The 13,269-nt window shown below is 41.5% G+C and overlaps 1 protein-coding gene across 1 annotated transcript in view; it reads left to right on the forward strand.

Moving 5' to 3' along the window:
* SLC20A1 (solute carrier family 20 member 1) overlaps positions 1 to 13,001 on the forward strand; it is a 19,008-nt gene extending 6,007 nt beyond the window's left edge. Inside the window, exons 5-11 of the mRNA XM_023194949.3 lie at positions 1,936 to 2,032; positions 6,265 to 6,384; positions 7,984 to 8,253; positions 8,362 to 8,920; positions 9,547 to 9,732; positions 10,308 to 10,392; positions 12,053 to 13,001. Coding sequence (XP_023050717.2) covers positions 1,936 to 2,032; positions 6,265 to 6,384; positions 7,984 to 8,253; positions 8,362 to 8,920; positions 9,547 to 9,732; positions 10,308 to 10,392; positions 12,053 to 12,214 — 1,479 coding nt within the window. The 3' untranslated portion in view covers positions 12,215 to 13,001. The remainder of the gene's footprint in view (positions 1 to 1,935; positions 2,033 to 6,264; positions 6,385 to 7,983; positions 8,254 to 8,361; positions 8,921 to 9,546; positions 9,733 to 10,307; positions 10,393 to 12,052) is intronic.
* The last annotated feature ends 268 nt before the right edge of the window (positions 13,002 to 13,269 follow it).

Consider the following 13,269-nt stretch of genomic DNA (forward strand, 5'->3'; position numbering starts at 1 on the left):
TGTTGCTCAAGTTGGTCTTGAACTTCTGGGCTCAAGCCATCCCCCTGTCTCATCCTCCCAAAGTGCTGGGATTACAGACAGACGTGAGCCACCCCCACACCTGACCTGCATTTTCTTAAGACTAGTCTTTAGAATAAAAATACACACCTTAGTTTCCTAATTTTGTTGACTGCCCTCAGAGTTTGACCACTGTTGAGTTAGTTATTCAAGGATGCTTAACAGGATGCTTAACAGTTCTTGATTTCTGTAGGCTATTGTTTTTGTTTTGACTGTTTCACTATCTGTTAACATTCTCTATTAAACTGTAGACAAGAGTTAAATTTTAGAGTGGTTTTCAGTGAGCGCCCATCTCTGCTAATTTGAAATGGTACCTTTACTTTACACTTGGGTCTGCGCTTTCCCTTGTTTCATTGGTCTTAAGCTACTAACTTTCCAGTGTATTGATTATTGGTAGAAGCTATAGGGTTTTACTCTTTGTTTTTGCTGCCCAAGATTTTCCATTGGAATTGTGATCAAGATAGCATTAAGCCTTTTAGGTTAAGGTCTTTATAAAGTTTTTAGCCTTCCCATGTATGTATTCAGATCTTTGCTCCTAATTTTTTTTTTTTTTTTCCGGAGAGGTAGTCTTGCTCTGTTGCCCAGGCTGGAGTGAGGTGGTCCAATCTCCGCTCACCGCAACCTCCGCCTCCCAGGTTCAAGTGATCCTCCTGCCTCAGCCTCCTGAGTAGCTGGGACTACGGATGCTTGCCACCACGTCCGGCTAATTTTTTGTATTTTTAGTAGAGACAAGGGTTTCACTGTATTACCTAGGATGGTCTCGATCTCCTGACCTCATGATTCTCCCGCCTTGGCCTCCCAAAGTGCTGGGATTACAGATGTGAGCCACCATGCCCAGCCTCCGCCCATTCTTTTGGTGTTTGACTTGGGTGTTCTATAGAATTAATACATACTAGGTATGGTAGAGTTCTTATTTTTAGTCACTGGCCTTACTGTTCCTTAAACATTTCAAATTTTTGCCTCAGGGCCTTTGCACTTGCTGATACCTCTGTCTGGAACATTCAGCACCCAAATAATCAGGTGGTTTGCCCCTTCTGTACCCCTAGTTAATGTACACAACTTGCTAGCTTACTACATTTATGCTCATGCCTTGACTCTTCCCCACCCGAATGGTGCCCCCGCCATCACTCTCCTCTTACCCTTCTTTATTTTTCTTCACAGCATTTGTCACTATTTTATATTATTCCATACTAGAAGTGAATAATATAGGTGAGTGTGAATAATAATAATCAGGTGAGTGTCAGTTCTATTAGAACAGGAACTTGGTCTTACTCCCTCCTATATTTCAGTGCCCAGAATAGTGCTTGGCACACAATCTGTTGAGTGAGTGGATGACCTTGTGTGCAATCAGTTATTATTGTTGAACTTTGGTAAAGCATCAATTATGGCATCTTTGTCAGATGTTTAGATAAGATGGTTGCCGTAGGTATAGTCTGCATGTTGAATTTTTAGTCTTTGAAGGTATGAAGTCAGGTAAGCAAAATCCTAACATAGTCTGTTTCTTGACATCTCTTACAGACATAGAGTATAGCCTATCCTCAGGTGTGTGCTCAAGTTTACATTAGGGCTTTTAGGTACCTTAGAATGTGGGTATTGCAGTCTTTATTCAGGATGTTATCAGTCACTGGTATAGTTAGCCTTGTTATTAAAAATAGGAAAAAACAAACAAACAAACAAACAATCAGGTAGAAGTTGGAATTAGCCTTTGTAGGAAGAATTCCAGGCGCAAATGCAGGTAAAACCCAGTTGTCCTTGGAAACTGCTCCGGGGGAACAGTTATTGGCACTATAATTCCCAAACCTACCCTGTTAAAAGATTCTGTGAAAATGGGTTAACGTTTATACCTTTTAAGATACTGATCTTAATAATGTTTTACAGGCAGATCCAGTTCCTAATGGTTTGCGAGCTTTGCCAGTTTTCTATGCCTGCACAGTTGGAATAAACCTCTTTTCCATCATGTATACTGGAGCACCGTGTAAGTACCTATCAAAATATTTAAATGTGAATTTAAAGTTGTTTATAAAACTTGCATTAAATGCCCAATTTACCCCTTTTTGCTTTACAGGGCTGAAATCTCCTAGAAGGTGGCTGGCCTGCGCCCATTTCAGAAGGCTGCAGGCTAGTGTACGCTGAGTTAACCTAGATAGTTTTTCAACCAAAGACACCTGCTCAGATTCTAAATCACTACAGACCTTTCCTCTTTAGTCTTCACAGGATCTACTGATAATATGATCATCTCCTTCCCTTTCTCCTGTCTATGCTAAAAATGCTGGAATTAATACTGATCTCAACTACTGAAGTCATTAGTTATATCTGATCTTCAGTAATCAGTCATTTAGGACTGGTTTGCTGGATATTCTCATTTTTCTCTCCCAAATGGAGATACTATTGTTTCTAAGTACTAAACTTCCATGAATCTGCTTGAATGAGAAGAGTTGGGATGTTTACCACCTGCTCTAAGTGCACTTGGAAGAAGGATTCATGCAGCTAAGAGGAAAAATAATTTGTGAGAATATAAAGGTTGAAATGTTGATGACTTTCATGTTTGGGACTAAGGCAAGGCATGGATTAAATTATGGTGCTACAAGTTTAGCAACAACAAAAGATGGGTAACTTATAACTGGCAAAACAGTACAGTTTTGGTATCTTGGCTCATTTAACCTGATGGTCTGTGACTACATAGGCAGTGATTTTTATTCTTTATACTGTGACCCACTGGAAGAAATAGAGGACAAACGTGTATGTATGCAGAGAGAAAGATAACTGAAATAGTGTCGTGAAGCCACTTATGCTTACTATGTGCTGTGCACCCATATTTTCAAATTCTCTTTTTTTTTTTTTTTTAAACATTTGTTGTGGCCCACTGAAATGATTTCAGTTTTGACTAATGGGTTGTGACTTGCTTAAACCGCACTGAAGTGGTAAGTTGCTGACCCAAAATAGAGTTAGCTAAATATTTTCATTTTTTATATATTTTTTTGAGACAGTTTTGCTCTTGTTGCCCAGGCTGGAGTGCAATGGCATGATCTTGGCTCACCACAACCTCCAGCTCCCGGGTTCAAGCAATTCTTCTGCCTCAGTCTCCCCAAGTAGCTGGGATTATAGGCATGTGCCACCACGCCCAGCTAATTTTGTATTTTGTAGAGATGAGGTTTCTCCATGTTGGTCAAGCTGATCTCTAACTCCTGACCTCAGGTGATCCACCGGCCTCAGCCTCCCAAAGTGCTGGGATTACAGGCATGATCACCACACCCGGCCAATACTTTAATTTTTTATCTTATTTTAGATTCAGGGATTATATGTGCATTTTGTTAGATGGAGCTAAGTTATTTTTAATCTTTTATTCTTGGAATGATCAGGAACAAAACAGACAAGTTTAAGAAAATATTGTTCTTAGGATATACTGAACTCTTATGTGCAGGTGAAGAGAAGCTTGTATGCCAGATTTCCATTGTAAAATGAGTTATTTGTGATAAGCTAAAAAGTCTCCTATTGAGGCTCTTAGCACTCATTGTTTACGTGGTAGAAGCAAAGCTCAGAGTTGAGTGAAATTAGAATCATTTTGAAAACAGAAACTTAGGTATTTTTGTTCTGTCCTTTATGGATCATTTATGAGAAAAACCAGTCTCTTCCCCTTTTGACTTGGAATGTAGACCAACTTGTGACAGACAATACTTTTATGTATATTTTAGTTTGTGTGACCACATGATCAAAATTGAAAGCAGAAATTAAAATGAAAAGATATATAGTCACCATAGAGTTGTAGTTTGGTGCCAGGTGCCATGGCTCATGCTTGTAATCCCAGCACTTGGGGAGGCCGAGGTGGGTGGATCATGAGGTCAGGAGTTCGAGACCAGCCTGGCCAAGATGGTGAAACCTTGTCTTTACTAAAAACTGCAAAAACTAACCCGGTGTGGTTGCAGGCGCCTGTAATCCCAGCTACTTGGGAGGCTGAGGCATGAGAATCACTTGAACCTGGGAGGTGGAGGTTGCAGTGAGCCAAGATCGTGTCACTGCACTCCAGCCTGGGCAACAGTGAGACGCTGTCTCAAAAAAAAAAAAAAGAATTACAATTTTGAAGGGACCTCAATTTATTTCTGATTTATTTATTTATTTTTTGAGACGGAGTCTCGCCCTGTCACCCAGGCTGGAGTGCATTGGTGCGGTCTTGGCTCACTGCAACCTCCACCTCCCGGGTTCGAGCAGTTCTCTTGCTTCAGCCTCCTGAGTAGAGTAGCTGGGATTACACGTGTGCATCACCACGCCCCAGCTAATTTTTGTATTTTTAGTAGAGACGTGGTTTCACCACGTTGGCCAGGCTGGTCTCGAACTCTTGACCTCAGGTGATCCACCCACCTCAGCCTCCCAAAGTGCTGGGATTACAGGTGTGAGCCGCCGCTTCTGGCCTTGTATCTGTTTTTAAAGATTAATCATTTTAGGGTTTAATAGAATTTCCAGTTTATAAGTACAGTCACTGACTTCATGGTTCAGTCTTCAGTTGTTTGACTTTTTGATGGATTTATAGGTACATAACCTCATTGTAAGTTGAGGAACATCTGTGATTTCATACATAGCAAGCAAAATAAAGCAAAACAAGCAGAAGTAACTAAGCTATTTCTAGATATCAACTACAGATCATTATAATATCTTTTATATTTTTATTTACCTTTTTTTTTTCAGGGATGGGGTCTTGCTGTGTTGCCCAGGCTGGCCTTGTATTCCTGGGCTTAGGGGGTTCTCCCACTTCAGTCTCCTGAGCAGCCAGAGATCATTATAACATCTGTTAGACTTAAATAGGATTATATAGTGCTTTACTTCTTTTTTGTTTTTGTGATGGAGTTTCACTCTTGTCACCCAGGTTGGATGGAGTGCAGTGGTGCGATCTTGGCTCACTGCAACTTCCACCTCCCGAGTTCAAGTGATTCTCCTGCCTCAGCCTCCCGAGTAACTGGGATTACAGGTGCCCACCACCACATCTGGCTAATTTTTGTGTTTTCAGTAGAGACGGGGTTTCACCAGGCTCGTCTTGAACTCCTGACCTCAGGTGCTCTGCCTGTCTCAGCTTCCCAAAGTGCTGGGATTACAGGTGTGAGACACTGTGCCTGGCCAGTGCTTTACTTCTGTCTGTAGTACAGGCTAATGGTTTGGAGCATACTGGCATGCATATGACAATCAGATAATGACTAATATTACTCATCCTTAAACCATGTGACCAGTGTTGCTAGGCAAGTGTTTTTTTAAGATAAGACTTGTTAGTGAAATTACCACTAAACTTTTTGTGTGTGTGAAAGACAAAACTTTTTTTTTTTTTTTTGAGACAAAGTCTCGCTTTGTCACCCAGGCTGGGGTGCAGTGGCGCAATCTCAGCCCACTGCAGCCTCCGTCCTGTACCCCCAGGGTCAAGTGATTCACCTCAGCCTCCCCAGTAGCTGGGATTACAGGCGCCCACCACCATGCCTGGCTAATTTTTTTCTGTATTTTCAGTAGAGACGGGGTTTTGACATGTTGGCCAGGCTGGTCTTGAACGCCTGACCTCAAGTCATCTGCCCGCCTGGCCTCCCAAAGTGCTGGAATTACAGGCATGAGCCACCTTGCCTGGCCGAAAGACAAAACTTTTAAAACTATTCCTTAAATTATTAACTTTTGATAGATAATATCCTTGTTTTCTGTATCTTTGATATTGCTTTCAAGGAGATAATCTCATTAAAGCATTTTACTAAAGGCCAGTACAATGAATATCATCACTTTTTTACAGAATTCTGTCAGCATCACAAATGTGACTACTGAGACATTCTTTTAACATTAAGTTTGTAGGTGGTAATGGAATATGTGGCAGTTATGATCATGAGCTAGGGAGTGGGACACTTTCTTTTTCATAGCTAGTCATAGGTCCTTAGCATATAGTGATCCTTGTTATCTTCCAAGGTGAAGAAAGGAAAAAGGCTCTATGTTGAGAAGCATAGGACACTTGAGTCCCGCAGGTGTTCAAGTGGGCCAGGCTGGTGTGGATTTTCAGATGACCATTGAGTTTTTCTCCCAAATTTGTATAAGCACTAGCACAGTAATCCTGTGCACTTAAATCTGGCAGCAGTTGTCAAGGGTGATGGGCTGGCATGGGGAACGCCTCAGTCCCCAGAGGAGGGTTTACACAGTATTGCAGGGGGCTGTTGCCCTGGGGTTTTCAAGATGCACCATTTTATCTCCTAGTGCTGGGCTTTGACAAACTTCCTCTGTGGGGTACCATCCTCATCTCGGTGGGATGTGCAGTTTTCTGTGCCCTTATCGTCTGGTTCTTTGTATGTCCCAGGATGAAGAGAAAAATTGAACGTAAGTAATAACTTATAGCAGAAACGTTTATCTAATAATGTTGTGTTTATTTCTTTTTTATTTGGCCACCTGTAAAAATCTATCAGGAGAGATTGGCAAAATAAGAGATTTTAAAGAGAAATTTGAGGATATGGGTTTGTTGTCCAAACTGTGTTCTTAAATGGACCTACATGACCTAAGACCTAGTGATAGAGACTATGCAGTCTATGCTGTAGAGACAATCTGGGCATTGAATTTTTTTTTTTTTTTTTTAATGTTCCTTGATCAGTTGCCAATGACATGATAGATAAATTGAGAAATCATAGCCTACATTTACTGAGAAGTACAAGGATACCTTAATGGAAAATAAGGGGTAGATACAAGATATTTTCGTAGAGGTAAATACCCCAACTACTTCTGTGTTTAACTTCAGATTGAGACAAGCAAAGCTAAGTCTAATGTGTACATGTTGTATATGGGCTAGAATACATGTAGACATTGTATTGCAGTATACAATACAAATACATACACAAACACATTGCGTGTCTGCTAGAATTGTAGCACAGATTCTAGAAGTAAACATTTTCAGGTGTCATGTGAAGGAATCATTTAGGCCATTACAACACACTCCTGTAATACCGAGTAAATTTTGGTTAGTATCAGGCTTTTTTTTTTTTTTTCCCCTTTAAAGAGTCATTTTCTGCCCTTTTCACCTATGTGAAGGCTGGGTTAGCAATTTCAAGTTTATCCTTCTGCCCTTTTCATCTATGTGAAGGCTGGGTTAGCAATTTGAAGTGTATCCTTTCGAAGGTGAGGGACGCACAGACTGCAGTGGCGTTAGGAAGAATGCTGCGTCACCGCAGCTGAACCGAGGGGCCTCCGAGAGGTTCTGTGCTAGTCTGGCTGTGCCGAGTGCACGGTGGAAACCAGGCTTTCAGGACTCTCTGACCTCATTTTCCCTCTCTGGGAGGAGGTGAGATAAGTCTTGCTTTATGTCAGAAAGTCTGTAGTTCGAGGTGCCTGAATGTCAGTCAGCATACTGAGCACTGGCATGAGAGAGAGGCAGAAGATACTCTGGTCTGCCTGTGGGATTTAGAGCCTTGATGCACATCTTTTTGTTTTATAGAGATGGAAATTAAAGTTGTCATCTTTAGTTCCCTGCATTGAGCTGTGCCACTTTGCTTGAATTGTTGGACTGAAATTTGAGAGAATCCTCTTTTCAAAAGAACAGAATTCAATACAGTTCAAGATTTTTAGTTTCAGATTATCAGCCCCATGGTTGAGCTACTTTCCACTACAGAATGAGTCAGCAGGGAGCCAAGAAGGGTTCTTATATCTGTAAAGGGTTATAAAAATAAAAACAAAACAAGAATGTGCTACAGAAACCCATAAAACCTAAAATATTTCCAGAAAAACTTTGGGACCCCTGACATAGGGTGTTCTGCATTGCTGGTTGTTCCCAAGTGAGAGTTGCTGGCAAATGATAAAGCGGGCAGGAAAAATGTTCCTGAATGTTAACTGAAGTTCACATACATTCTTATTTTGAGATGAGTTTTTTGGCGGTGGAGGAAAAAGTATAGTCACAACCAAACCAAAAAAACCCTTTTTTTTTTTTCCTAGGAGAAATAAAGTGTAGTCCTTCTGAAAGCCCCTTAATGGAAAAAAAGAATAGCTTGAAAGAAGACCATGAAGAAACAAAGTTGTCTGTCAGTGATATTGAGAACAGGAATCCTGTTTCTGAGATAGGGCCTGCCACTCTGCCCCTCCAGGCTGTGGTGGAGGAGAGAACAGTCTCATTCAAACTTGGAGATTTGGAGGAAGCTCCAGAGCGAGAGAGGCTTCCCAGCGTGGACTTGAAAGAGGAAACCAGCATAGATAGCACCGTGAATGGTGAGTTGGAATTCCTGGTTTCACTTTGTTACCTGCGGTGGTGAGGAGGCTTATTGTTTTGGATTTGATGCTTTTTGTATTGAATGTCACCTTGGTGGTCTTGACTAGGTGCAGTGCAGTTGCCTAATGGGAACCTTGTCCAGTTCAGTCAAGCTGTCAGCAACCAAATAAACTCCAGTGGCCACTACCAGTATCACACCGTGCATAAGGATTCTGGCTTGTACAAAGAGTTGCTCCATAAATTACATCTGGCCAAGGTGGGAGATTGCATGGGAGACTCTGGTGACAAACCCTTAAGGCGCAATAATAGCTATACTTCCTATACCATGGCAATATGTGGCATGCCTCTGGATTCATTCCGTGCCAAAGAAGGTGAACAGAAGGGCGAAGAAATAGAGAAGCTGACGTGGCCTAATGCAGACTCCAGGAAGCGAATTCGAATGGACAGTTACACTAGTTACTGCAATGCTGTGTCTGACCTTCACTCGTCATCTGAGATAGACATGAGTGTCAAGGCAGAGATGGGTCTAGGTGACAGAAAAGGAAGTCATGGCTCTCTAGAAGAATGGTATGACCAGGATAAGCCTGAAGTCTCTCTCCTCTTCCAGTTCCTGCAGATCCTTACAGCCTGCTTTGGGTCATTCGCCCATGGTGGCAATGACGTAAGGTCAGTTGACGTTGATCTTAGTGTTGCTAACCCTATTTTTAAACTGTTTATCCTTGTCATAGCCTGTGCTTGTGGTAGCGGTACTCCTAGCATTTATGGGACCCCAAATAATCCAAATAGGATGAGGTAATAGCAGTTCTTGACATAATGAGACAGTACAGTTTTATTCTTTGGAGGAATTACAAACAATGTTTATTTTTGTAGTTGATAAATATAAACAGATATTCTTCACAGAGAAGGCTTTTGTCTATCAGGATGAGATTCAGTTCTTTGATAATGAATTGTGGAATGTAAGATAAGATGTAAGATGAAAAACTGAAGTTTTTCATATAGAATGATTTTGTAGTTTGGTTTGTAAACTGTTGATTGGAACCCGAGAGTTGCTTTAAGCTGCCTATAGGAGGAAAGAGGCCACCATTTGTGTGGCCTTCCCTCCATCAGAGCTGTGTTCATATTTCTGTTGTATATGTTGGGGTTCCATTTATTTCCTTAGAAAGAAAGGCTCTTTTGCCAGATGAGCTTGAAAGCTGTACTTTAGACAATCTGGTAGGTCATTCAGCAGATTGGGTCTTGCCAAGCTCTAGTTCTGCCTGAAAAGTCACTTCTGTCCTCTTTGTTTCTTCCAGCAATGCCATTGGGCCTCTGGTTGCTTTATATTTGGTTTATGACACGGGAGATGTTTCTTCAAAAGTGGCAACACCAATATGGCTTCTACTCTATGGTGGTGTTGGTATCTGTATTGGTCTGTGGGTTTGGGGAAGAAGAGTTATCCAGACCATGGGGAAGGATCTGACGCCGATCACACCCTCTAGGTAAGTAGGTGGAGCAGGTTCTACAAATGTCAGTACTCATTTTTTTCAGAGATATGATACTGTCGAGTGCTAACACAAATCTCTTGTTGAACGTAACCAAGTTCCTGATGTTCTTATTGTCGGTGTGTTCTTTTTAGATTTTACTTGTCTGGCCCTTAAACATTTTGTTCAGACATTTTACCCATTCAGCTCTGGGGGTCTCTGAGGAAAATGACTTTTCTGAGAAAGCTGTGTGTGCTAAGAGGGGATAGTTCCGTATCCTTGCCTTCTATTTGTCTTTACTTGGGAGCTAAGACTCAATGTTTACCAAACTCTTCAAAATAAAAGGGCAAATTTTATTTAATAGTGGGATTTCAGAAAAACGTAAAACTTGAAACCTTCGAATAAGGAAACTGGGCGTCCGTGGCCTGATTTAAATAAAGTAGATAGATCTTAGGGGTTATAGCACAGAAAGATGTCAGTGGAGGTTTTGTGACTGAGTAGAACAAAACAGGACTGTGTTAACTTGAGGCGTAGTGTTAGCTTCTCAAAAAAGTCAAACTTACTTCCTGACAAGAATCCTTTTGTGTCTATAGTGGCTTCAGTATTGAACTGGCATCTGCCCTCACTGTGGTGATTGCATCAAATATTGGCCTTCCCATCAGTACAACACATTGTAAAGTAAGTGTAATGCCAATGTGTGTCTTTCAAATGGTTCTTCTACTAATATGTAGGGTTTTTAATTTTACTTCTCTGATACTTGGGTTTAGAAGGTTTTGTGCAGTTGGAATCTTGAAGAGTTCATAAATAAATCTAGGACAAGCATGCAATTTCTTGTGTCTATTCTTGTTTAAGCAATTAAAGAGATATTCTCCCCAAATAATAGAAACATTCTTTTATATAGAGCTTACTGTAATTTCTGGTTACTAACCTCTTCCTTTGTTACTTAATCCTCTCTCGTTGTAGTCTCTTTATAATATATATATTTTTTAAAATCTCAAGAGTCATTTCTACTTGGCATCATTATGTTTTATTTATTTACTTATGAGTTGGAGTCTTTCTCTGTTGCCCAGGCTGGAGTGCAGTGACACAATCTCGGCTCACTGCAACCTCCGCCTCCTGGGCTTGAGTGATTCTTGTGCCTCAGCCTCCCAAGTAGGTGGGATTACAGGCACCTGCCACCATGCCTGGCTAATTTTTGTATTTTTAGTAGACCTACGATTTCACCATGTTGGCCAGGCAGGTCATGAACTCCTTCCTGACCTCAGGTGATCTACCTGGCTTGACCTCCCAAAGTTCTGGGATTACATGCGTGAGCTACTGCTCCCAGCTGACACCATTATGTTCTTTGTCTTTGGGGAAGCCATTCAGAGCAGGGTAGGTGTATGCTTAAAAACTGGTGGGTGCTTTAATTCTGGCCAGGTGGGTTTCTGCTGCCAGTTGTGGTGGCTGAAGGCCTGGTTCTAACAAGTCTGTGAGGCTTGCCAAAATGTTGGCAAGGCAGTTTATTTACAGGAGGCATATATTCAGGGCCTCTCGGGATTGAAATACTGAGAAACAAAACAAATCTTAAGGTTGTCTGATGATAATCTAATAATTATAGGAAAAGAAAGAAACTGGTTTCCTTAAGAGCATTTAAGCTGGATCCTGCTGAGTCATCTATTTGCTGCCAGGTTGTGTCTCCCGGCAATCGTTTATTAGGTTTAATATCAGCCACTCTGTAAATATTAGGAAGACTTATTTGTTGTTAAAAGCAGTGTATAGGCCAGGCGCGGTGGCTCACGCCTGTAATCCCAGCACTTTGGGCGGCCGAGGCGGGCGGATCACGAGGTCAGGAGTTTTGAGACCAGCCTGGCCAATGTAGTGAAACCCCGTCTGTACTAAAAATACAAAAAATTAGCTGGGCATGGTGGCGGGTGCCTGTAATCCCAGCTACCTGGGAGGCTAAGGCAGGAGAATCACATGAAGCCGGGAGGCAGAGGTTGCAGTGAGCCGAGATTGTGCCACTGTACTCCAGCCTGGGCAACAGTGTGAGACTCTGTCTCAAAAAATAATAATAATAAATAAAATAAATAAGCAGTGTATATTCATTAAATTTTAGTAGCTTAGAAGGGGAAAAGAAATAGTTCTTGTGTGCTTTTACTACCGTTAGTATAGATTATGATTGGATTTTCAAACTGCCTTCATTTTCCCATCTTCTTAACCTATTGTAAACTGGCTTTCTTGGACTTGGTCTTGTCCAGGGGTCTGGGGCTCCTTGTCCAAACAGTCTCAGGTGTCTGTTTGCCAAAATACCGTTGCCAGTTTAATTACCTGTTTCCTTGGTCTGTTTCTCTTTTAGGTGGGCTCTGTTGTGTCTGTTGGCTGGCTCCGGTCCAAGAAGGCTGTTGACTGGCGTCTCTTTCGTAACATTTTTATGGCCTGGTTTGTCACAGTCCCCATTTCTGGAGTTATCAGTGCTGCCATCATGGCAGTCTTCAGATATGTCATCCTCAGAATGTGAAGCTGTTTGAGATTAAAATTTGTGTCAATGTGTGGGACCACCTTAGGTATTCCTGCTCCCCTGAGGAATGATTACGGTGTTATTGAAGACTGACAAGAGTCTTTTTATTTGGGAGCCAGAGGAGGGAAGTGTTACTTGTGCTATAATTGCTTTTGTGCTAAATATGAATTGTCTCAAAATTAGCTCTGTAAAATAGCCAGGGTTCCACTGGCTCCTGCTGAGGTCCCCTTTCCTTCTGGGCTGTGAATTCCTGTACATATTTCTCTACTTTTTGTATCAGGCTTCAATTCCATTATGTTTTAACGTCTCGGAAGATGACTTGTGATTTTTTTTTTTTAAACAACCATGCAGAGCCATTTGACAGAGTATGCTCTGCTTTGTTGGTTTCACCAGCTTCTGCCCTAACATGCACAGGGATTTAACAACAAAAAAATATAACTAAAACTTCCCTTGTAGTCTCTTATATAAGTAGAGTCATTGGTACTCTGCCCTCCTGTCAGTAGTGGCAGGATCTATTGGCATATGTGGGAGCTTCTTAGACGGATGAGGTTCTTTGAACACAGTGAAAATTTAAATTAGTAACTTTTTTAAAGCAGTTCATTGACTGCTAAGAAGAAGTAAGAAGGAAAAGCCTTTTGGCAATCTTGGTTATTTCTTTAAGCTTTCTGGCAGTGTGGGATGGATGAATGAAGTGGAATGTGAACTTTGGTCAAGTTAAATGGGACAGCCTTCCATGTTCATCTGTCTACCTCTTAACTGAATAAAAAAGCCTACAGTTTTTAGAAAATTTGTTCTCATGGTTTTCATTCATACTTGAATCATCTGGGCTTCTGAACAGTTCACCTTATATCATTCTTTTTTTTTTTGAGACAGAGTCTCGCTGTGTCGCCCAGGCTGGAGTGCAGTGGTGTGATCTTGGCTCACTGCAAGCTCTGCCTCCCAAGTTCAAGCGATTCCCCTGCCTCAGCCTCCTGAGTAGCTGGGATTACAGACACACACCACCACGCCTGGCTAATTTGTATTTTTAGTAGAGATGGGGTTTCACCATGTTAGCC

The sequence above is a fragment of the Piliocolobus tephrosceles genome, chromosome 15 (genome assembly GCF_002776525.5).
Source record: "Piliocolobus tephrosceles isolate RC106 chromosome 15, ASM277652v3, whole genome shotgun sequence".
In the NCBI taxonomy this organism is placed as follows: Eukaryota; Metazoa; Chordata; class Mammalia; order Primates; family Cercopithecidae; genus Piliocolobus; species Piliocolobus tephrosceles.